At 39.7% G+C, this 25,747-nt stretch overlaps 2 protein-coding genes across 3 annotated transcripts in view; one reads left to right on the forward strand and one right to left on the reverse strand.

The window, feature by feature from the left end:
• The window catches only part of fam83hb (family with sequence similarity 83 member Hb), a 56,634-nt gene extending 46,483 nt beyond the window's left edge, over positions 1 to 10,151 (forward strand). The window contains exons 4-5 of the mRNA XM_041248181.1: positions 1,958 to 2,082; positions 5,583 to 10,151. Coding sequence (XP_041104115.1) covers positions 1,958 to 2,082; positions 5,583 to 8,436 — 2,979 coding nt within the window. The 3' untranslated portion in view covers positions 8,437 to 10,151. The remainder of the gene's footprint in view (positions 1 to 1,957; positions 2,083 to 5,582) is intronic.
• Positions 10,152 to 20,399: 10,248 nt separating this feature from the next.
• Positions 20,400 to 25,747, reverse strand: part of LOC121314681 — a 38,978-nt gene continuing 33,630 nt past the window's right edge. Inside the window, exons 10-14 of one of the 2 annotated variants that reach the window (XM_041248183.1) lie at positions 24,269 to 24,323; positions 23,396 to 23,461; positions 22,829 to 22,948; positions 21,524 to 21,599; positions 20,400 to 20,794 (exon numbers count right to left, since the gene is read on the reverse strand). In XM_041248183.1, coding sequence (XP_041104117.1) covers positions 20,772 to 20,794; positions 21,524 to 21,599; positions 22,829 to 22,948; positions 23,396 to 23,461; positions 24,269 to 24,323 — 340 coding nt within the window. In that variant the 3' untranslated portion in view covers positions 20,400 to 20,771. The remainder of the gene's footprint in view (positions 20,795 to 21,523; positions 21,600 to 22,828; positions 22,949 to 23,395; positions 23,462 to 24,268; positions 24,324 to 25,747) is intronic. The other variant, XM_041248182.1, reaches the window with a different exon arrangement.

Consider the following 25,747-nt stretch of genomic DNA (forward strand, 5'->3'; position numbering starts at 1 on the left):
AACCCAGCGTGGCTTGAGTGTGTCCACACTACTTTTCAAAGGAAAAGCTGCACTGTGGAACACAGGACACAGGCGCACAGAGGAGTGGTGTGGATTTCTTTTTAGAATGGATCTCGAGGTTGTACGGTCTGAAGCGATAAAGTCTACCAAAAGATTTCACAGGAATATGGGACTAAACACCAGTGCCAATGCTTAATTTGTAAAGAAAGTGGTGCCGGGGCGCAAACAATGACAGTAATACCGCCCTAAGAACCATACATTCAAAATCATAACACATAGTAGTGTTTGATGTTTACATTCATGTATTCTACATCATGTACAAAGTAGTAGTACATGCAGAAAAATTAATTAAAGGCAACCACAGGACAAATAATAAATAAGTAAAAAATGCCTTTATACATGTTTTGCATTTAAATATTAAAATAATAATAATTTAAAAGGCATTCAGAGGACGTCCAGACCAGACGGACAACGTTAATTAAAACAATAATACACACCCCAACACGAACATTTTATTCTCTATTAATGAAATGATATTGATTGAAAAAGGCAAAAGAGAACCAGATCATTATTATTTTTTATTGTTTTGGTTTAATATAAAATAGCCAGCTAATGATCCTATTAAAGTAGGCTACAGTATTTTTTTTCATTAAAAAGTTATCGTTGTTCTTTGTTGAAATTAATGTTCAGCTTTCATATTTTGTTGTGTACTACTCATTTAATCAAACCAAGTAGTGTAAGAGGTTGCATGTATCATTCATGACGTTTTTTAAATCAAGTAAGCTTATTTGTATATAAAAAACGACAATACAGTGTCACTTTACTGAAAGGCACTCAAGTTGAAATCGTAAAGTAATTTAAAATAGGCTACAAACGTGACAGCGGACTGTCTCTCTTTAGAGCACACAAGAACTAGCAGACTTGATACAACTGTGTTGAGAATTTAAAAAGAAAACATTTTATGAGATTTTTAATTAGAGGTACCGGGAATATGACTCTGCACGCCCAGAGGTTCTGGGGTTGTGCCCTGGCAAGCCCCATCACAAATTAAGCACTGCGCAGCGCAAAACAGTGTTGTGAAATTTTTTTTTTTAAACTTCTTGTTTGTATTTGTTTTTCACATGTTTCTGAATGCAAATACAAACCAAATTATGTTATTTCATATTATTAAAGTTAGATTAACTGCTACTAATAATAATAACTTTAAAAGATTACAGATAGTATTTGAAAAATGTCAGTAAACACTTCAGAAAAATAGATTTAAAATATTAAAAACAAAATCTAAACGTAACATATTTAAAGATATTTTTCTTTACAACTTGTTTTTATACATGCAATGTTAATATACTGTATTTAAAAAAAAAAAATCATAATTACTTTTTTTGGTGTCTAAACCGGCTTTAGTCCTATGATCTTTAGTTTTTTTGTTATCCTCTTTGTTTATTTATTTATTTATTTCACACTGTGGTTTAATTCCATATTTCTAAATTCCTGTGAAATCTTTTGGTTTATTATTGTTTTGAACAGTACGAGTTGACCCCGAGCCAGTACCAGATATCTTGTAAGGCCAAAGTTTCACGGTTCCGGCTCGGTTCTGCTCAACAAAATGACAAGTGTGAAACTAGCCGTACCGTGAGGAAAAGTGTGACAAGGCTAGAAATGTTTGTATTTAACATATTTTCTTGAATTATCTTTTGTTAAGCCCATACTTTTGTCTGCAACTATAAATAGAGCAGAACATATCTTGCTCATATATCTCAGTTCAAAACTGTTGAAGCATATGTAAAGTAATAAACTACCTAGTAACTTCAGCCACTTAACAGTGATGCAACAATGCTGCTGTCTATTCTTACAGTGTTGCATAGTGTTTGGTGAAGGGGAGCGTGTCTCGCTGCTGTTTAAGATTGGCCCTGTGCCTGTATTTCAGTTGACTTGATGTCGTCTCTCTGTGTTTCAGTTCATGCGGGTGCGGACGGTGGCTGGCATCACTTATTTCTGCCGCACTGGGAAGTCATTCAAGGGCCAGGTGATGGAGCGTTTCCTGCTGGTGGACTGCAGAGCTGTGCTGAGCGGAAACTACAGGTAGGGGATTAACCTATCAGGATTGGTTCAATGATTTTTTTAAAGAGATTTTCCATTTACCAGCTCACAGATGATATTTTCACACCCCTAGCCATCATTTCTAAACCAGCTGTCTTTTACACGGGCTCCCGAGTGGTGCATCCGGTAACTCCGCGTGGAGTGCAGGATATAGCCTGGAGATCGCCAGTTTGAGTCCAGGCTATTCCACTGCCGACCGTGGACGGGAGTTCTCAGGAGGTAGCGCAGAACTGGGTGGGGAGGGCATAGGTTGGCCAGGGTGTCCTCTGCTCACCCGCGCACCAGCGACCCCTGTAGACTGGCCCAGCGCCTGCCTGTAAGTTGCCCAGAGCTTTGTGGTCCTCCGACACTTTAGGTCTCAGGTAGCTGCATGGCGCACCTGCAGAGTGAAAAGAAACAGACGGCTGATGGCACACATTTCGGAGGATGCATGTGTCTGACTTTCTTGAAGTGTATCATTAAAAATACACAGAGGGAAACATGTTTTTTTTTTTTTGTTTCTAGGGCCTAGGTTTACTCAACAGCAAGCTTCAGAAAGACTGGTTTGATTACCACATGGCTTATTATTGCTGTGAGACATCACAGAACGCAGGGCGCGTCATCCGTCAGAAATGCACGAAATTAAAACGGTCCAACGGCAAAGGGTTAACCAGTGCCAGTTTCTACTTCTCTCTACCTGCTAGGATAGAGCCTTCAGTATCCGTCGCAATTCTTGTCCACTGAATCCAATATCTCTGAGAAGCAGGGTCATGGAGTGCGCGACAAATCCCTGACGCCAAGTGAAGCATGACGCCAAGTGAAGCGACCCTGGCTTAGAGCCATCTTGCATCCTGCAAAAATGTGCTACAGGGTAGCCGGTGAAGAAAACAAAGGACATGCAGAGTGCTCTCCTGCCCACACATTCAGATTCTGCGGTGAGTGAAGAACAGCATATGTGGACCTGATTAGGAAGCTGATCCTCCATTTTTCATAGGTCTCGCCAGTAATCTTACACTGTTCCTCATTCTCCCATCACACACATATTCCCTGCTTACCCTGGGACACCGCCTTGACACATATCATCCTCTCCTGCTTTTGCACTTCAGTGACTACCAACTTTCTCCTTTCAGCTAGAGCTGCTTTGTGCCATCTCAGTGGAGCCGAACTGAGACCAAGACCACCTTCCCTGTTGTACTTGACATGCCTATTGATATCACTGATATCAAAGGCCGCCTTCAACTTATTCAACACTTATTTGTACATTTCGATTTCTATATCTTTTTGTATTGTCCTTGTATTTATTTTGTATGTATGTGTTTGCTTTGCATTTTTTGCCTGTAACTTTTATATTTTGTTTAATTTCTTTGTCGCTTTGGATAAAGGTGTCTGCTAAATAATAATAATAATAATAATAATAATAATAATAATAATAATAATAATAATAATTATCTTCCACCGCATCCTATGCTGCATACTTTCTCCCAGTTCTCACAACCGATGCTTTCTCCCTTATACACTCGTCATATGATTCCATCAATGTCATTTCCAGCCAAACCTTAGCACACTTGAATTCCTCAGTTAGTGCTGAGACTGGCAGCCTCTGTTTACCTTTACCATAGAATGCTACACTGCTTAGGCATTGTGGTATTCAAATTTTCTAATGTATGAACTAATCAAGGCTTTCAGTCTCTCTACTGTTGACAGGGAAACCTCATACACAGTAAACGGCCACAGACTGAACTGAAAGCACCAAGCTAAGCTTTCCCGGTAGTGTTCTAGTGTCGATACTCTTCAGCCATTGCAATGCTGTCTGTCTCATCTCTCCAACTCGGACTTTGTCCTTTAAATATCCATTGTACCGCCTCCCAAGATTATTTTTACAGGCTTTCTGACACTGTTGGAATGGCCTTGCCATCAATTTATAACACTGTGTCCACTGCTTTGCTTTTGATGGTGAAAATACTTCTCGCCTTGGCAGGCTTGAACTGTATGTAAGCCCATCTGATGTTATCTGCTAGTTTGCCTAGTAATCAGTTGGTGCAGGCTACCGTTGTAGTCATGGTGGTCAGGTCATCCAAGTATGCTCTAAGTGGTGGCAGCCACCAGCCATTCTCCCACTACCCATTTCGAGGCCCTGTATAACTTCTGTTGCCATGGTAAAGTCCAGTGGTGAAATTGTGCAACCTGCCATGATTCCAACTTCAAGAAACTGCCAACTGTTACCAGATTACACTGACATGCTCCAAGCATCCTGGAAAGCCTGGGATCATGCGGTTCTTCAATAGGTAAGTTTGCAACCGTAGTGCCACAATGCTGAAAATATCTTACCCTCCACATTTAACAGGGAAATTGGATGGAATTGGCTGATGCTGCTAGATTTATTTTTCTTTGGCGATAAAGACAACTCATGCTCTGTGCTATGTCCTTGGGACTACCTGTTTTACCCGCACTACCTTCATCAGCCTCCTTGAAATTTTTAGGCTCCCCTCTGATATTCTTGGATCAGCGTCTCTTCAAGGTATCTCTCCAACTCTGGCTTAGTTGCTGTAAATATACAATTTTTTATGCTGATGAATAAGTTCTTCAGAAATTTGAAAGATCTATATAAAGCTGGTTCTTGCACACTCCTTCTTTTTACAGCTCTTTCAGAGGCGGTCTGCTCTCTGCAACTTCCCTCCAAGTGAATGAGGGCTTCCTTCTGACTTTTATTTTCAGCTGTCCTCCACTGCTTCCTCAGTGTCCTCCTTTCTCTAACCAGATGTTCAATCTCCAGCTGCTGTCTAGACTTTCCTGGAATATTAGTTTTTCATTGCTTTCTATCTTCTACTCCAAACCTCTCACTCCCATTTGCATCAATGGCATCCCCAAATGTTTCCCGCTTCTTTTCTACTGTTCCACTGAAACCTCTGTTTTTTATTGTCAACTCTGTGCCAAGCCATTTTCTCAGAGGCTCTTAGCCTCTTAACCCTTGGTTTGTGCATATTAAGTTTCCTTTTTCTAATAGGCTGGCTCATATTGCTAGGCTCACCAGGATTATTGGTTTCATCGATAGCTGTACTCCTATTGGAATTACCCTTGTCAATAACAGGGGTGCTGATATCTTACGAACTGTGGTGTGCTTACTGTCACTGGATTTCACTCGTTTGATTTTACCAGCTTCGTAAGAAGTACTGATCAATGGAGGCCTCTACCCCCTCTCTCGGGCATCTCTTTCTCCCTTGATGATAATTCAGACCCCTGACTGTTGTCTCCTTGGTCCAGTCACAGTTACAAACCTGGAGTGGCACATCTTGTCCCAGAGCTCTAACTACAGATCATAAATGGATTACAGGTATAAAAAATCAATACCTTCCAGCAGATGGACAGAGAGCTAGTTTCCACTTTGTCACTCAATTATTTGCCTGAGCTTAACAGATTATAAAACCTATTAAAAAAAATAAAATAAATGCGCTTGATTTTTTACTTATTCAAAATGTTCAATTCCTCTCTCTCTCCCTCTGCAGCTTCATGTGGTCATTTGAGAAGATCCACCGCTGCATCGCCCACATGTTCCTGGGGGAGCTAGTGGCCACGTTCGACGAGGAGTTCCGCATCCTGTTTGCCCAGTCCCAACCGCTGGTTCTGGAGAACGCACTGGTGCCGATGCCTGGGGAGAGCCTCTATGACTCTAACCAGTACAGAAGCCATATGAGGGCTCCACCTGTCATGAAGCCCATGCATTACCTCCAGACGGAGGGATCCCAGCACTCCTCTTACTCCTTTGACAACAGGATGGACCGGGACTTGCCACTGCACTTCAGACGGGAAGACCCATTCCACAACACCATGGAAGGGTCCTCCATGCAGATGTTCAACAGTAGGTTTGCGCAGCAGTTCAATATGGAGCGCTCCTTTCTGGATTCCGGCAAATCAATAATGGCGACCAAGAATATGGAGCTGGAGGCGTACAAGAGGCACAGCTTTGCTGAGGGGACACGTGAGAGCTACTCCTCCTCCAAGCAGTTCATGAGGCAGAGGGTAATGAACAACATGGAAGAAATGGAGGCCAAGAGCAGCCACTTCCACAGACAACAAGTCTATCAGATCGACAGGCCTTTCGATCACAACATGCAAGAGGGGCCGGGCTCGGGACAGGGTATTTTTGAGAAAATCAGGAGCAACCGCATGGGATACCAGCAAATGGAGGAATTTCCTGATTACTCCAGGTTCCCCCAGGAGACGCCCAGGATGGGACCGCAGGACATGGGTGGCTACCAAGCCCGGCTGGATTACGTTCCTTCCAATGCTTCCAAAGAGGTGAAGCATGGCTCTGAGAATCTACTTGTTTCAGGGGAAGGGTGGCAAGGGCAAGCCGCTCAGAGGAGCCAAAACATCGGTCACCCCTACGTCTGCCAGATGTCACCGACGCAAAAGCAACCCTCTGATCAGAACCAGCTGTTCCACGAGTCCAGCTTGAACAGGCAGCTGCAAGATTCCAGTGGGAATCAGGGGCTGAGAAATTGGAGGATATCCTCTTACCTCAGTGCTTACGAAGACTCCAGAGATGAGGGCGCACAGCAGCCTATAACAGAGCCGGAAGCCTTCACTGACAGCCCCCAACCTTCAGAAGAGCTGTTTACTGGTCCAGAGCCGTCTGTCCCTAGATTCCTCACAAGAGAGGCTCCAAAGGTGCCCACTTTTAAGCCTAGCGAGCCCCCACGTTTCAGGAGGACGGTTGTTCAAGAGACTGTGAAAGATTCTCCAGCTTCGGGGTCAACATCAGAAACTGGCGAGGAGACGGAGAGTAAGAAGCTAGGGGAGATGACCCTTTCAAAGCATGAATCCATAAGGTATAGATTGAACCCTCTGCTTCAGAGGAGCTCCAGGTTAAGATCTTCACTGATCTTCAGTTCATCCAAGCAGGAGCAGCACAGTTCATCATTGCTTACCCAGAAAGAGCAGTCAAAAGGCGAGTCAAAGGAGGAGAAAGACCCGCTTAAGCCCTCTTTGACTATTGCTGAGATTCTTGAGAAGAGACGATCCATTGCACGGGAGACTTTTGAATTCCAATTGACTGACCAGAATAAGGCTAGTACTAAGGCTTCTCTAGTCGAACCACAAAAGGTTCCTCTGCCAGAGAAACCACAAAAAGTTTCTCCACCAGAAGACCTGAGCGAAGACCCTAGTGAAGCACCAGCAGCGACCATGGACATAGTCAACATGAATGACCCCAGTGTCAGACTTTCCTTTTTCAAAGAGTTAGCCGCCAAACGTAAAGCAGCTAAGACAACTGTTGACACAAACAGCAAAGTGCCTGAGCCTGCCAACAAAAAGCCTGCAGTTGTAAGCAATGTATCTAAACCAGCTATAACACCAGAGCCACAGTCTTCCACACACAAGGAGGTCAAACAGCATTCCACACAAAACGAGGTCAAACCTGCTGTTGAAGAATTTAATACAGAACCCCCAGCCCCACCTGCAAAGCCAACCAAGCCTTTTCCTCTCAAAGTGTCCTCGCAGACTATAGTCGTTACTGATGCTACAGACTCCCAGAAGAGGGAGCTGAAAAAGTCCCGCAGCCAGAGCATTTCATCCTTGGCTCGGGGGGAGTCTGTGGAGAAACTGAACAAGGTCCACGGCTCCAACACCTCACTGAATCTCCTGGACGAGAAGGGCAAGCAGGATCCAAAGGCCTTAGAATTCCTAAAGAAGGGATCCCAAAAGCTCAAAGAATTCCTCGGACAGAAAGTAGATAAGAAGGTCAGTGAGGATCATTCTTCCCCCCCGCCCATGGCCACAGTTGCAGAAGTGTCCGAGGAGCAGAGTTCAACCAAGATGACTAAGGTGGAGAGTCCAGAAACTATGGAGAACAAAGAGGAAAATACCCAAAAGTCCTCTCTGTCATCCCCACCCAAGAACAGCCAGAACAGGCTCACATCCTCCACCTCCAACGTGCTTTACAGCAGCAACCTCCGAGACGACACCAAGGTCATCCTGGAGCAGATCTCCGCCAACAGCCAGAAGAACAGGATAGAAATAGCCAAGCAGGCTTCCAACAACAATACAGAAGAGTCCAGTGATGGTTCTAACTCTGAGAACAATCCTCGATCTGTCCGCGGGGCTGAAAGCTACCTGACCAAGAGCCGGTTTCAGAAGCCTCAGACCAACCCGGAGGAGCGGGACAAGCTTATCAAGAAGATGGACAGCATGCGCAAGGAGAAGAGGGTCTACAGCCGGTTCGAGGTCTTCTACAAGAACAAGGAGGAAGCACCCAAATCTGGGACTGACTGTGGCTCTGAGGAGGATGGGAAAACAGACGGCAACAAGGAGTCAAAGATTGGCAAACTCAAGCTGGGACTTTTCAAAAGCAAAAAATAATGCTGCTGTTCTGTGTACACAATACTGACAAACTCCACTTCATGCTACTGAAATGTTGACCATAATAATAATAATAATAATAATAGCAATAATGATTTACAAAGAAACTTGCAGAATTATCTGTGTATTTTTTTAAATGCATATATTCTTCCCAATTGTACGTTCTCAAAGCAATACTTTGCCACAGCTTTGAGATTACAATGAACTCTGTAGCAGTTTATCTGCTATTTTTTTTTTTTAAATCTAATATCCTGGATTGATAGCAAACCAGTGGCAGGTGACCTACAGACAAGTACCCTATTAACTTTTTTAATATACTTGATTTATATTTTAGCAATAGAATGTGTAAATTGTGAGTTTGAGGGTACACAGTTTGCAGCATGGGTATGGGTTTGTCTAGTATATGCACCGATCTATCTTCCCTTCTTGTAGTGTTCTCTGCAATGCCTTTTCTACATTACATCTGTACTACAATGCTGTCTGCTTGTACATCACCCCCCTGGCCGATTTCCATATCAATACATTAAAAGCTGAAGCTGATTTTGTATTTGGGGGAGAGGGATCATGGTCACTTACCTAACTGATCTCCCCTCTTATTTAAAACTTGGGTAAATTCACCTGCTTGTTGCTGACTCGGTCCTAGTTGCTACCTTATACTGACCTGCTCTTCTTATTACCATGTACAGCAGGTACTTTGAAATGGATAAACATATGTATATGACTTTATAATACAGGCAGAAGGTTATCCACACTACCAGCAAACTGATGGATACCTTCCTCTGCACCTCTGGAGTCTGAATGTGCTGCTCACAGCTGAAGGAAGCTGCAGAACCAAATAACCAACTCCTTTTTATTTTTGACTATTTTACCCGAATGACAACACTTTGTACATGATAGCGGGAGAGTTGTCCTTCAATACCTGAAAATCCAACTGACCTAATACCCGTGGGCAGGTATGATTCATGACGGTTTCAGCCTAGATGGTAAAGTACTCCTGTAGTAATGTAGTGAGGTTAAGGATAATGGATTTCTCATTTAATTTGGGAATTTCGTCAATATGTCTTCAGCAATTTGTACAGTACAATACAGAACAGCGGAAGTGATTACACTGAATACTAATTTCTTGTACTAAACTAGGGCTTGAATCATATACCTCTGCAGGGTCCGAAAAACAGATGAGCAAGGAACAAGGGACCAGAATTCAAACGCTTTTACTCCAATGTTCCAGAGGTTGCACCACCTAGCAGGCAATGTCCTGTCATTAATTTGCTAATCATAATGATGGGTGATATTTACAAATAAATCTCACAGGGATGGGCAGGACCTTCCTAATTTGATATAATAATTTCACTTGAGACAGCCCAAAATTTAGTGCAATTCAGATTCTGTGAAATCAACCATAGTTTTTCACTCATCGTTTTTTAGTTCTGCCTTTTTAGGAGTAATGAGAAGTGCAAATCCTTTCACTGGAGCAAAAGCTTAGTAAACCTGGTGCAACAATACATGGTCTAACATGTTTTATATAATTTATTATTATTATTTAAATTTTATTGATTTTATGGCTCGGAACCTTTGCCAAATAGGATAGGATTATTGCATCCATGTATCATTTTCATAGAAGCACTGGTGTTCAACAAGGCATTGAAAGTAAGTTATAGCAAGAAGAGCACATCAGTCTATTATAAGTGCCATTAAAAAAAAAAAAAAAAAAAAAACCTATTCATTTTAAAACACAAAATATGGGCTTTATTAAAGGCAATAAATCTTTGTCAGAGTACTGGAGGGGAGTCCCACGATTGGTTCAATGTTTGATTGCTTGTCTATTGGCTGTGTTTGTGATGTAAAACATAGGTTAGTGTATTTTTCACAGTGGGAAAATTGCCCATATTGCACATTTACTATGAAGTGGGCAGTTTGTTTGCAATTTCACACAGTGGAACACACAGTCCTGTAAAACAGTCATGACTGTGTGACGTTGTCACACGAATACATCGTGAAACAGCAAACGGACGTCCTTTTGGCAGCACGACTTTAAGGGCAGGGTCAATCGCTTTCTCATGATAAAAATAGCCGTAAAAACCCATGTAAACCAGAGCAGGAATCGTGCTTGTGGCTCATGAGATTTCAGCAGTCAAGATCCCGTTCTTCTGACTTTATCTCACGTAATCTTCAGCAGAAAGGCCGTACAAAACATTGACACCCCCCCAACACACACACACTCTACATTTATGGACTACTTCAACACTAGAACTACCACAGTTATACTTGTACCTGCCAACGATACATTTTAAACATCAATATTAAAATGAAAGACAAACTATCGCAAACATCTGCAGAGCCAAAATAACGTATTTAAATGAACAATTAAACATAGAAAGGTTTATTTTCTAACTTACCACATATAAAGTACTACTTCAAAAAATGAAAAACTAATAAATATTTCAAAATAAATTAGTGTGTAAACAGGTATATGCACATACACAACTGTAAAAGCAAAAGCACTTTTCAATCTAAAAATAAAGTAACATGATTTATCCTGCGTCTGCGTCGCTCACAGCACAGAATCCAGCTTGAGCTGCTTCAGCCTTCAGCTTTGCAGTTTTCTGATCGAAGTGTTTCTGCTGAAGCGATGTGGCTTCAAGATGCAATCTCTCCTACCTTGTACAAAACGAAGGAATTGATGGCTGCCAGGTCCAGTAGAGATAACAGCAGGCGTGTGTGTGTGTGTGTATATATATATATATATATATGTGTGTGTGTGTATATATATATATATATATATATATATATATATATATATATATATATATATATATATATATATATATATATATATTTATATTGTAGGTTATATTCAAAATAAAAACATGTATTGTAAAAGGCGGTTCTAGTGTTAATGAAATGTAATTTATAGATGTTCCACAAACACACACACAAGTAAAAATTCTAAGTAGAAAATGTTTTAATAAGTATGTTTTATATAATTGTGTGTGTGTGCTGGAAAGGTAACCAGACAAACAAATAGCTAATGTGCAGTGTAATTCAGAATGTGCACGACAACACGTGGATTCATTTCTCTTGTTAAATGTTTTTATCTTCATGGCAGCGCACAAAGCTCTCCTCACGATACTCAGAGTCGTTCTATTCCTACTTAGTAAGCAGACACGGACATTTAAATATCCCCTCCCCTAAATGACTGGATTGAGTAATCTGCATTGGTACGGAAAAAACCCATTTCCTGAAAAGTACGGCAAACAGGTCATGAGGAAAACTGTCATGACTTGTGCATGTAAACACTGTTAATGTTCGTGGAACCCATTCCAGATGTAAAATCTGTTTGCAACATGCTTGAATTGTTAAATCGATTTAAAACCACAACAGAACCCTTAGCAGGAGATTCTGTATCTAACACCTAATTGTTGAGTGTTTACAGCATGGAGTACTGCGCACTAATGTGCTTGTTAGTTTACTACTGTAGGTTTTCCCTTCAGAATGAGAAATTATCCATAAGTATGTCTTATACTGTGTTCTGTATGTCTGCTACAAAAATTGTAATGCTAATGAGAAATGCCAATTGTGATTTTTTAATTTTTTTTAATTGTATTTCATTTTTGTATGTATTGTATGAAACGTATACAGTAGTATTTTGGATAAACAGGTTTGTAAAATTATATGTTAGAACATGCTAAAGAACACTGAGAGATTGTTCTGAAGAACTGTACCATGCATCAAAGTACATCAGATCTAATCCTAGATTTACAGAAAGTAACCCAATGCAGCCAAAGGGTGATTCACCAGGAAATCTAATCAATTGCAATCCCCTATGAAAGGTATGATCAATCACATTTGATAGTCATGAAATGTTTGCAAAATATAATTGGCTTATTTAACATCATTTATTTTATAAAAGTAGAATTTAACTCAATATTTCTGTAAATATATATGGCCTTATTGTTCAGTGAAGACACAGAATCTGCCTTTTTTTCATAGTTTTTTACAGTATTAGATTCACTGCAATATAAAACTTCAGGCGGGATTAGACTGAAATAAGAGTCAAGACTCACAAAGCTATACAGCTGTGGCCAAAAATTTTCACCCCTCCTATAGAATTTTAACTAATTTTGCTTCATAAAGTTGAATGAAACCTTATGAAAAATGTTACGTTATTGGTCCTAAAATTCGAGGCGATGCAAAACTTTTGGCCATAGCTGTAGTATTATCACTGTGAATGGCTTACAGTAAGGGACAATCTTTGTTTTGTTTTTAACTGAATTTAGCAGTGTTTAAAACATTTTGAAACAATGCCGTTTTTTAGGCCACAGACTCTCTTTGTGATTTCTAGTGGTGCTGTACTCCAGATTAATCTGTTTACAAATAATTTTGCTGATCTGGGAATAAATGCCCCAAAATCTGTTAATCATAGTCACTTAGCCTGTAGTCTTTGTTTTTCATCATATCAGTAATATTTTCATTATATGTGTGTGTGTGTATGTGTATAGTTGGTCAGGGGGGGGGGGGGGGATCTATTTGCTATGTGTGTTTTTTTTGGATCAGGTTAGTTAGGTTGAGTGCCTTTTTCACAGTTGCCCCAGATGTATAGCTATGGCCAAAAGTTATGCATCACCCCGTAGAATTAACTAATTTTACTTCATAAAGTCGCATGAAACCTGCTGAATATTGTTACGTTAACATATTTGAATTACATACTGCTTTGTAGTTGTCCCATATACGTAACGAAAAACTGACAATTGAAAAATTTGAAATGTAACATGTATTACTATGGCTTCCAGTAGACTTTTGAGATATCATTTTGTAGTTTCTTTGATTACATGATGTTAAATATAAGATCTAAATTATGTTCACATAGTCTTTTTTAAAATGATATATCAGTCCTAAAATTCTAGGTGATGCAAAACATTATTAGTTCAACTGCACAATGATGCTGGGAAAAGTGAAACTGATCCTACAGTTAATTAAAGGGACTACAATTTATAAAACAAACAAACGAATAAAACACCTGAGGAATCAGGCCCAACGTATTAGTATCTTATCAGGAGATTCTGAGTAATGTGTATTTTTGATTTCTCTTTTGCCATTTATATGTATAATAAAACTATATATAAAATCATAGCTTCTAAGCAGCAGCTGGGGGTGTCAATGTTAATTCATGTTTTTAAATGTATATGTTATACAGGATTAATTAGAATTATTTTGCAGGGTTTCATATTATTCTTACTTGTATTTGTGTATCAAAAACAAATCAAGAAAAATGTACCAGGATCTGGTATTGGGGAGTGGAGCAATTGAAGGACCAGCCAGTTTGTATTGGGCCTGTGGATATATTCTGGTACAGTAGCTGCTGGATACAGTACAGCTGAGAAAGTTCCACCCCTGCTTCTTTCAGAACTGCACATTATAGAACTACCATGGGAAGCAATTGGTTGTACAGAGTAAAGGACCTCAGCTATTTTTGGCTTGTTTATTATTGTCAAATAAAAAACTTGCTTTACAAGAAGTATCTTGTGGGGTATGCTTGCTGTTTGTTATTGCTTTCCCTTCAGTCAGGTTTCCATTTTCTGTATCCATTCTAGGTTCTACTGTAAGCTTTAGTGTCCTGCTCCACCTGTGATATTGAGTCACACAGTAAGACTGGGAACAGATCAAACACTTACAAAATTAGAGTCTCAGCTGGGTCACATTCAATTAATTTAAAATCAATTTTATATACTACTTTATACTGATTTTTTAAAATATGTTTTCCACCATCGCAAGTTGTTTCCCATTTCCCTGTACACTGTACAGCAGTGTGATAAACACTTCTACTAGTTTACTGAAGTACAGATGCTGGACATACTACTTTATTTTAAAAAGTAGTTTATTATTTAGAATTTTCTATCTTTTACATTCCTGTAGTTTTTACAGTTTGCTACAATCCCTTCCTGTCACAAGATGGCATTGCCTTGTGCTTTTGGGAAAACCGGAACCAGGTAAGCAAAACAAAGCCCCCTTCTCAGGAAAGAGATAAATTAAGAATGAATACAGACTGAACTTGCAACATGCACCACTTTTGAGGCAAATTGTTACGCTCTGCCCCCTAATAAGCAGAGACACAGGAACCGCATTCATTCTGTACGAAAGAGAAAAGAAGGACAACTGCAGCATTTACTTTGGGTAAATAAACACTTCTCTGTTGGTGCTTGTCATTTGTGCTGCTGCTGTACATTGGTGTCTACCACTATTGCCTTTCATCTGCAATTGGGACTGAGCTGAAAGCTTTTTAAAAAATCTGCCTTATTCATTACCTCCATCCATTGAGTACTGAATGGAAAGAATGCCCAGATCTGGTGTTAAACCTTGGACTTTGTGTTGTGTGTCTGGGGGTGTTAAATCAGTCAGGGAAATAGTAGGAGGAGGTGAAGTTATTAAATGGGGTGTGGCAGAGCAGAAGCCCCACTGCTGTAAATAGTGGGTGTGTGAGAATTAAAGTTTGGCAGGGATGGGGTTAAATCTGTCCCTGCCAGCAATCACAAGTGTGGCCATTCCCCAATTAGGCAATGGGTGCCAATTGGGGAGTGGCGACATGTATAAAGAAGGAGAAATGCTTTGGCTGGTGGAGGGAGTTTGGTGACTTGTGTGTTAGTATCTGTAGTGGAGGCGAATCTCCAGCCTAACTAATATAGTGTTGTTTTGTTTTGTTTGACACTTTATTTTGGCCCTTGTGTCTGTTTGTGTTCCAGTGTTTTGTTTGTTGTTTGTGTGATTTAAATGTGTGCAACAGCGCTTCACTGCAGCTTTTCTTGTCTCTGAGTCTCTTTCACATTGTAAGAGTCACTCCTAGTGACCTGTTTGGCACACGACCGGGAGGTTCTCCCTGCTTGTCGACGGACGAGCTCAGAGGAACAGCTGCCTGCCCGAGCCCCCCTCCCCCTAGCACGCCCCCCTCCCCTCACGGGGGGAGGGTTCATCCTGCTCGGTAGAGGCTCCCAAGTTCGGATAGAGCCATCTTCCAGCACTCAAGCATATCTATTTTATGAAGTTAATTACACCACGTCTGTCAGTAATTTACTGCAATAAATATGGTGCAGACAGTCCATTAAATCTCAAGTTTTGATATAACCTTTAACTCCAAAGAAACAACTATAATACTGTATCTGGCTTAACAGGTTTCTTTACTGAATTAAATTTTAGATTCATTGTACATCGCTATGACATAATATTTTGGAGATAAGTAACAGTAGCAATACTGTAGATAAAACCTCCATTGCAGAAGGTGCCATATAAATATACTAAAAAATATGGTCTCACCTCATATGGATATGATTTTTACAAAACACTGAGACGTTTTTACCCATAAGCTAATTGACACTGCAAATCGGTATAGGATGACATGGTTCCAGGATTTCTACTGTAATCAAGGTGGCAGAGCTCGAAGTGCAGAGTCAGCTTTTGTGCAGGTTGGTAGAAAGTCTGGACACGCATGGCCAGACCTGCGTGGCTGGGTCGACGCTTCAACCGCTAAGACAAGCATGTGAGATCTCTGTCCAAATACACTCTAGAGCAGACGAACGTGGTGTGAATCTGTCTGATTTTGTACACTTAACAGTTCTACTTGATAATCTTTGTAATAATATCTATGTTAAAGTGCATAATCTTTCCAACACGCTTGCTTTGTGCGAACAAACTCAGTGGCTATGTTTAGTTAGACTGTTCCAAATCAATCTGGCGAAAATAACGAAAATGCAGTATTCAATAAAAGTCGATTTTTATTTTCAGCTTGAAAGAAAATCTGTGCTTGTACACAGCTTCATAACTGCCCTATATTAAATTTATCTATTTAAATTTAGCAATCGTAAAACAAACAAAAAAAATGGAATTTGTTTTTGTCAGTGGTAATAGTAAGCACAAAACGACAGTCACATTATCTCAGTTCAAGTTGTCGAAATCAAATCAACTCAAGTTCAACTCTTTAGTTTTTCAGCAACTTTGTTTGACTTCAGCAGTCGTTGAAACGAAGTCGGGTAACATTGGTCCAGCACTAACCTAGTTAGTTTTTAATTCAGCATTAATTGTCATTAACAAAAGATCAAGTTTGGGCAGCACAGGTGTCCATCAGATCAGTGTTTTGTTTGTTGTTTGTTGCTGTTGCTCAGGTATAGTGTTGTAAGGCAAGCCGATTGTCTTTGACTGTTTAGAGATGGGTTCTCCCTTTTAAATGTTTTTTTTATAGTGTTAATTTTTTGGGTATGTTGCAGGGTGGGTTCAGGTGTGTTTGTGATGGCCGTGTTTATCCTGGACTACCTGAGGTAATGTGTCTTTGAATTGGTTTTATGTTTTCTTTTAATGTGTGATGGCTTTCTTTTTCATTTAACTTTGGCTGTGCTGGCAATATTGTTTGTGATTTCAGGACGTGGACGTCAGCCAGCCACATTTGTTTTTATTTGGTTTTATTTAGAGCTTTAAAAAAGAACAAGGCTGTGCTCTTTATTTGAGTTGCAGTGCACATGCTTTTAGATTAAGGTTTTACTGTTGGAGTTAACCAAGCAATTTTGTCTCTGCATATTTGTGAGTGCTCATTACATAAAAAAAAAAAAAAAAACAGGGTTGGGGTTCAGTTCAGTTCATCCTCCAGGATCCTTCTGATCCCCTGGGTTCACTCGGGGCTTAGTCAAACAGATGGGGTTTGTTTTCAAGTTTAATCTCTAATTTCTCACTGAACACTGTTGTGGAGGTATTATTCAGCATTTTTATTATTATAATGTATGATGTGGTGGCACTATTGGCTTGGTCTGGACTGAGCTGGTGAGCAGAGCGTGCAGGTGTAAGATTCTTGGTTGATCGAGTCCTTTAGTTATAGATGCTTTCTCCCTTGGGTACATTTCCTTTAGGGGTTCCAAACAATAATCATTTTTATTTCTTTGTCCTCATGCTGCAGCCATCGTGTCTTTATCAGTATGCTCAAATTAGCAGTAATTGTGATCGGTTTGTCTCTGGTTTTCATTTAATTGTGTAATTCTAAAGGTCCTATTCCTTTTAACTGTTGGGTGACGCAGTCAAAGTTTATTGGTTTGCCATTTGCCCCTTAGGGGCACAGGCCCCACTTGCCACAATATCATAACACAGGCAATGTGCTTTCTCTTCTCTAAAAGCCAGGAGGCTTTGAATAAACGTTCTGAACATGCTGTGAACAAGTTACTGAATAAACCGCCCGACCAGCATGGCTACAAGATATTTTGAATGACAAACTTTTATTTTTCTTTTCTCCATACTTTTGCAAATAAAGTACAAAGTTATTATTTAAACTATTGGAAATACCCACAAGTTCACCTTGTCCACCACTGGGATATGAAAGACTACTGACCACATATGGAATTCTGAGCAAATTGCATTACTCATGGAATATTGAGGGAATATTTGTATTCATAGCAACAAAAACTAGCGCTGCGCAAAATCACAAACAGAAAAAACTTGAAATGCTTTTTTTTTTTTTTTTAAAGCAGCCATTTTCTAATATCAATAGAACCCTCATAGAGGGCTGTATGGCCTGGAAAGACCCTTCTGGATGAGTCAGATGAGGGTTCTTGTCATAGGTGTAATTTACACAGGGGACCTGGCCCCCTCACACTTTCAATAATGGAGAAATGTCCCTCTCTCCTTTAGGAGTACTGAATTTTTTTTCATGAAAATGTATTGGTATAAACACTAGTTAGTATAGAAGTCACCTCCCTCTCGACACCCAAGCACCAAGCACAGAGCGTATGCTTATCCTCATGTGGGATATTTGCATTGCAGGCCATGCAGGGATATATATATTATCAGTAATTTGTATTATCAGTAGTCCAAGCCAAATGCATACTTTCAGTTTTATTGAAGTTACAGTAACACAAATCAAATCACAATTACAGAACAATGAAAAGTACTATACATTTAAAAGCAAATTTGATTTCACTGAAAATAGTGATTTTTTTTTTTTTTTTTTTAAGTATATATTGCAAATGAACTGAGGCATTTTAAAACCACTACAGTGTCCTCAACACATATACACACACAGTCAATTCTGGCCAATACAAATTTCAAAGGACCAGTAAAAAATAAAAATAAAAAAATCACGCTGAACTTCCTTCCTCTCCACACACCAAAACAAAATAGCAGACAACAGAAAATTAATTACAAACCATACTACCAACAAAAGATGCTGCAAACAGTTACAATACAAAGTTTGCTTTCAGTGTTTTCTGACTTCCTAAAATTCAAACAAACTTTGTAATTTTTGACTATGTAAATAAATACAACGTTCACAAACTCAACAAACTCCTCAGAGAATTCCATGCAGCAGTGGGAATGTCAGACGGACACTTCTATGCCAAACAAACTTTAATAACTATTAGCAATGGACTTCTAAAACATTGCTTTCTTGACGGATTCATAAAACAAGTATGTACTGCAGACCCTGGCTCAGTGGGAAACTAAAGGCCTCTTGGGAAGAACTAGTTACCTCCAGTGGACAATGCCCACAGCCTGTGGCTTCGGGCATTAGAGCACCCTGTCGGCAACTACAGTTCTTCCCTCGGGGGCCATAGTTTCTCACTATATGCCTCCTCTCCAGTCCATATTTATTGAGATAAGGGTATCTATTAGAGAGGCCATTGTGAAATCAATGCAGCAGCACTTGGGTTTATATATATATATATATACACACACACACAGTGGACAAAAATATGGAAACACCAATGTAAAGTCACTTCATAGGGAGTTGGGAAGTATGGCCTGTATGCGCCATGGCATAGAGTCTACCAGCCTCTGGAATTCTCCAGGAGGGATGCGGCACCATTCTTCCACGAGAAAGTCAATCAAATCACGCCTGGTTGATGGAGGTAAAAAACACTGTCTCAGGCGTCATTCCAGAATATCCCATAAATGCTCGATTGGGTTCTGATCTGGTGACTGAGAAGACCATGACATACCGATACCATCAGTGTCACGCGCATCAAACCATTGGGCGACCATTGTGGATGGGGGCATTGTCATCCTAGAAGACACCCCCCCCTTTTCCCCGGCAGGAAAGAAGTGCTGCAACATGGGGTGAAGATGATCACTCAGTACCATTAAGTAGCAATTAGCATTGACCTTCTAAGGGAATGACTGTACACAAACCATGCCAGGAAAATGTGCCTCACAACATTACGGAACCACCAGAACCCTTAACTGTATGATTCAAGCACTCAGGGCTGTAGAGTTCTTTAGGTTGGCGCTACACGTGCCCTCATCCATTTGTTAAGAACATGGTGAAGGAAGATTAATCTCACCATATCACATTTCTCCACAGCTCAGTAGTCCATTGCCTGTGCTCTTTTGCACCATTGGACATGCAAACATGCATTGCCAGGTGTGATGAGCGGTTTGTGCACTGCAACCCGACTGTGGTATCCCACTCTGTGGAGTTCTCGGCAGACCGTTTTTGATAAAACTGGCTGCTCGCACCCCAGGTAGAAATTTGCAGTCAATTGATCTGCAGTTGCTCGCCTGTTATGCCTTCCACTTCAAATTAATGCACGGATATCACGACCCTGGAGTATCCGCCCACTGTTGCCCTTTGCTGATGATGTCTTTCCCTCGGAGTTCCATGCCGACATCACCTTAGACACGTTGCTCGTGAAACATCAACAAATTGAGTCTTGATCGCTGAAGCTCCTGCCAAACGCGCCCCAACAATTGCCCCTCTTTCAAAGTCACTGAGATCTCCTCTTGCAGCCATGCTAGCCATAATTATAGGCAACCAGGCCTGTCCAGCATTTTTATACATGACCCTAAGCATGCTGGGATGTTATCTGCTTAATTAACGCATGAGCCACACCTGAGTGGAAGCCCTTGCTTTCAATATACTTGGTGTCCCTCATTCACCCAGGTGTTTCCATTTTTTTGTCCACCACCTATATATATATATATATATATATATATATATATATATATATATATATATATATATATATATATATATATATATATATATATATATATATATAAACACACCCAAGTGGTTCTGCATTGATTTCACAGTGGCCAATAAGCACCTACCATTATGCCAATAACTACCGCAGGTATCGAGAACACTGAGAAAATAAATTTTAAACAAATAAATTAAACGTTGAAAAGTGTCAGGCTTAATTCCTTGGTATTCACTTCTTCGTTGCCTTTACTTGGAATAACTCAAATCCATGTGAATTCTTAGGGGAAAAAGCTTTCACTGCAGTAGATCAGGGCATTGCTGATTCTGTCCGTTCAGAACAGGGATTCAGTTTCAGCTCCTCCCTGATGTGTTCCTAGAAGCAGGTGAGCATTCAATCAGGATATCTGGATGGACCTTTACAAAAGAAAACCACCAGGAAGAGAGGAAAAGATGAAGTTAATGGATATGGCAATCCATCTGTACACTCCCAATCCCATTATAACTGATAACTAGCCAGAATCCAGAACAACTTCAATACAAATACCAGACTATTTTAACAAACACTGCTTGAAATATGTTCAGTTGCAAAAATGACTATGTTTGTATTTGTTCATATAATCAGAATACATATCTGACTATCAAAAAAATGGAAAGGAAACCAGTGCATAAGAGGTCAGAAATGTTTACTGTAATAATGGTATGAATCATGCTTTATTAAAATTAAAAGAATGTTCAAATATTCATTATGTTACCATCACTTCTAACAAACTGAAAAACAAACAGTGGTCCGCCATAAAGCAGGGTTACAAGTTACAGGGTAGTGGAATTAAGATTTAGATTTAGATCATACACATTTACCCCAAGTAACTACAGATGAGACACAAGCATATTTAAGCATATTCAAGTCCTTTAACTTCAATTCAACATCTATTTCTTCCTTTTTCACGAAATGTTATAATTACCATGGAGTGTCACGTATTGTTGAGCATCAGGATGTATTTAAAATAACCCACTCTCCTTGGCATTTGTTGGTTATTCTGCTACATTTATTCATGACACAGCACTAGTGTACTATTTCTGATGCTATCCCAAGCTGTGAGAGAGGCTTCAACTGTTGACAGAGTTCCACAAAGCCATAATTACCTTGGTAGCCCTCTCTCCCAGACAGTCTCATCGGAGGATATTCCTGAGGACGAGAGGGCTGTTCATGGCTTTTAGGCTAAAAAACAAAAATAATTTAAAACAGTGGTCCAGTGGTTAAAGTTCAGGGGCCCGTTTCATAAAAGCGATTTGCAAGCAATCGCTGTTGCAGACCCCTCGCAGGTTGTAATTTGTTTTTCATAAAACTTTTGCAGGGCTGCGACGTTGCAGATTTTCACTAGAAACCAACACAGATCCTGTTTTACGACATACCATAACGCTCGTAACTACTAGCTCGCTGTGGAACTGTACACTTTATTGAACGGTTTTCTCAGGTAAAACATTCTGATGACAATATGAACTTGTCTCTGTATTTTATAACCCCCCCACCACATACCACACAAAATATACTTCACACAAAGTATAAGTCCCAATTTATTTAGTATGATAACAGCATTAGAGGGAAGATTGCATTACTTTAAACTGGCTGAAGGGCTTTCCTTATGCATGTATAGAACTTCAAAGTACAGCCTGTCACTTTTCACAGCTCCAAATCTCTTGACAACAGTGAGTATTTTGGTTTTCCTCAATCAACTTTAAAGCTTTTCCATCTCCCTTTTTTCCTTCTTTTAATTTCGTTCTGCTTGCAAGATCTATTCATTTCTTTCTTATTTCACCTACTGTTCTTTACTCCTCCCCAACATTGTTTACTGCATCAGTGATCATTTTCAACGTTGTTTTCTTGTCACTAAAATTTCCAGAAAACTTGCCAAATAGAACTTTGTGTCGACCAGCCATTTCAATAAGTGTATCATTTTTTTGTTCTTTAAAAAAATAGCTTTCCTTTGCAACACTGCTATTGTGTATTTACCCAATTGGCCACTGTGCCTTAAAATGGATTACCGAGTTGGTGATTTCACTCATCGAAGATTGCAAGAGCGAGCGCAAGCGATGTTAAATCAATGTCCTATTGTAAGTGACTCTGCATATAATGCACAGTTCACTACCTGCCTCTGTAAAGCACTTGTGATGGTGGTCCACTATGAAAGACGCTATATAAAAAATAAAGACTATATTATTATTATTGTTATTATTATATAATTACTGACCACACTACAAAATGACAAGGCAAGAACCACTCAACTAAATAGGTTTGAATCTAGGTCTCAAGATATTTCAGGTTGATCTGTCACATTTACAGAGATTTGTCTCCTTAGAGTTAATCACAGACTGGTGTGAGCAGCAATGAGATCAGACCCTGTGGTCTTCTATCCTACAGTAACTAGCGGTCTTTAACACAGGTTCTACCTGCAATGAATTTACTGATGCAAAACTTCTTAGCCGATACTCCATCAATATGTCAGTCAGCTTCTGTGTGATCTTCAGAACCATTTGTGCATCGCCCTCAGTTTCTATACGGAAGCTTTCCTGAAAAATAAATTACACTATATAAAAAAAAAAAAAAAAAGAACATCCAAAATATTTAAAAAACATATGCTGTACTACACAAAAACACGCATTTGGGTTATAATTGTGCATTGAGTTTAGTTATAAAAATAATATTTATAAAAAGCAGCAGTGTTTAAGGGACAATAACCAGAAGAATCTTGGCATCTTGTTAATGTAGAGATAAATTATGTACCAATCCACACTGTCCCCACTTACTCACCTGGTAAAATCACGATAGGAGTATGTCAAAGACAATTCTGGTGCATAACAAGGTCATTTTATACTGCTCTCATTACACAAAAAGCACCTTGCTCAGGCTTGCCTCAGATGTAAAATTATACAGGTGTCTGAATATATCAGTAAATACATTGCCAATTCAGGAGGATAAGCAAGTATGACTTTCAAACTACAGAGTAAAAAACATACCAGAATTTCAAAGACTGGAGAACTTATGGAGCTCCCTTCAGGAGTTCTCTTGTAGACTTGGTTACCCTGGAAAAATATAACAAAAGAAATCACCATAACAAAAACACTCAATTTTTTAAAATTTAGAAATCACTAATTATTTTATTATTTTCTCCCAATTTTTGGCATATCCAATTATTTTTAGGCTCAGTTGACTGATACCACCCCTGCGCTGAATCGGCAAAGACAAACACAAGCTGTCCTCTGAAGCATGTGCTGTCAGCCGACTGCTTCCTTTCACACTGCAGACTCACTGTGACGCCACCTCAGAGTTACAGCTTTGGAGGACAACACAGCTCTGGGCAGCTTACAGGCAAGCTTACAGGCAAGCCCGCAGGCACCCGGCCAGACCACAGGGGTCACTGGTGCGCAGTGAGCCAAGGACACCCTGGCTGACCTAGCCCTCCCCCCCCAGGAAGGTGCTCGGCCAATTGTGCGCTACCCCCTGGGAGCTCACGTCCATGGTCGGCAGTGGAATAGCCTGGATTCAAACTGGTGACCAGGCTACAGAATGCATCATGCACTCCACGGGGAGTGCCTTTACCAGATGCTCCACTCGGGGGGCCCCCCCTTAGATTTCGGGGGGCCCCCCCTTAGATTTCTTAACAAAACAAACAAACACAAAAACAATGTAAACAAACATTCTTATTTGCAAATGTTAATAGGCAATGCAGGTTCAATTTTTAGAATACAGGCGTTTTATTTGAAGGCATTTTAAAGTACTCAGTTACCCAATTCTTATTCCAAGTTGTCAGAACATGTATTTTAAGAAGAGGTCACAACAATACCTGACTTTCTGTAAAAGTGTTAGCAGTAGAAACACCAGTGACTTACGCCCATTGGAACCATTTGATCAATTTCTTGTCTTCTGTTGACTGTTTCAAATTCACTGTTGAAAAGAAGAAACTCATTGAATCTAAACTGACCCAAAACTCAGGACAACAGACAGCTTGATCATTTTTGATTACTAATATTTTTCATGAAGGTCATGAAGGTAAATGTACATTTGTGACTACTGTATTGTAGACAAGAGGAGATGTGATAACCTCCTATTGGACTAACTAATCAATATAATCAAGCTTTCAAGACCTCAAAGTTCAATGTCTCTTTTCTACTTTCACCTCAAGAGACCTTGAAAACATGTGATAAATTAGGTCTTGAATGCATGTGATAAATTATTGTTTAGTTAGTCCAATAAAAGGTATCACAATGACTACTGTATTACAAATCTGTTTTTCTTAAAGCTGAAACAAAAGGGACTACACAGTAATCTTCTCATGTTGGAGTTTTCTGTTTTGCTGGAACCAGGTTAGGCATAAAGCCCCCTAGATCCCCTAGGAGATTCCATGTAAGATATATAGTGTGTTTGGCTGACTGGGATTGGAAGGGGGAGGAGCCGTTGTTCCTGACCCCTATGAACCACACCATGTTCACAATAGTATGTGGGAGGCACACAAAGGAAATAATGGAAAAGTTATTGCATTCTACAATTCCATTTACAATTAGAAAAACAATTCAGTATCATAAGCCAATCAGCTTCCAGCTATAGCAGGCATTAATACGCAGTAGATCCCCACTGGAATGTCACTGCATCACCTGTGAACCAAATTTAAAATCAATTCGAGCAAGTACCATTTTTTTTCATTTGGACTTGCTATATTTTATATACAAATATACAAATACTAAACAAAGACAATTGGTCCAGCCAATCAATACTTTGCACCGACAAAAACAACTAATTCTGTACCCACAACTGCAGAGTCAGCCAATCACAGTCAGCTAGACTGGAGCTCACATATCTGATATTGTCCAGACAAACTATAAGCAGCTCTGACAAGTAAAAGTGCCTGTTTTTTTTTAAGAAAATGCATAAACTAGTCGTAAGTCATTTTATCTAACCACCATAAAACTGTATATCACTTAAAAGCTTAGAAGTTGAATATTACTGTCAAACTGCTTACAGAATTCAGAATGTGTAACATTTAAAAAAAAGGTACAAAATTGGCAGAAAAAGTTAAAAAAAAGTTTCTTATAAAAAAGTTTCCCCATAACACTTTCCCCTCCTGCTATCCCATTTCAGTGTTTCAGGTCCCAAATTATGGTGCTACAGATAAAGCAATGTCTCCACGAGAGATAGAGTTAGTAATCTGTCGCCTAGTTTTTTACATAATTCAGAGCATTCTGAAATATAAACAGGCACAGAAACGACACAAATTACTAACTAAAATTACAAACATTTTTCAATAACTATTTATGCATTCACTTCACCATGAAGTGTATACCTATGTCTAACTACTGACCTCTGGCAACCAA

Source organism: Polyodon spathula, chromosome 4 (genome assembly GCF_017654505.1).
Source record: "Polyodon spathula isolate WHYD16114869_AA chromosome 4, ASM1765450v1, whole genome shotgun sequence".
NCBI lineage: Eukaryota > Metazoa > Chordata > Actinopteri > Acipenseriformes > Polyodontidae > Polyodon > Polyodon spathula.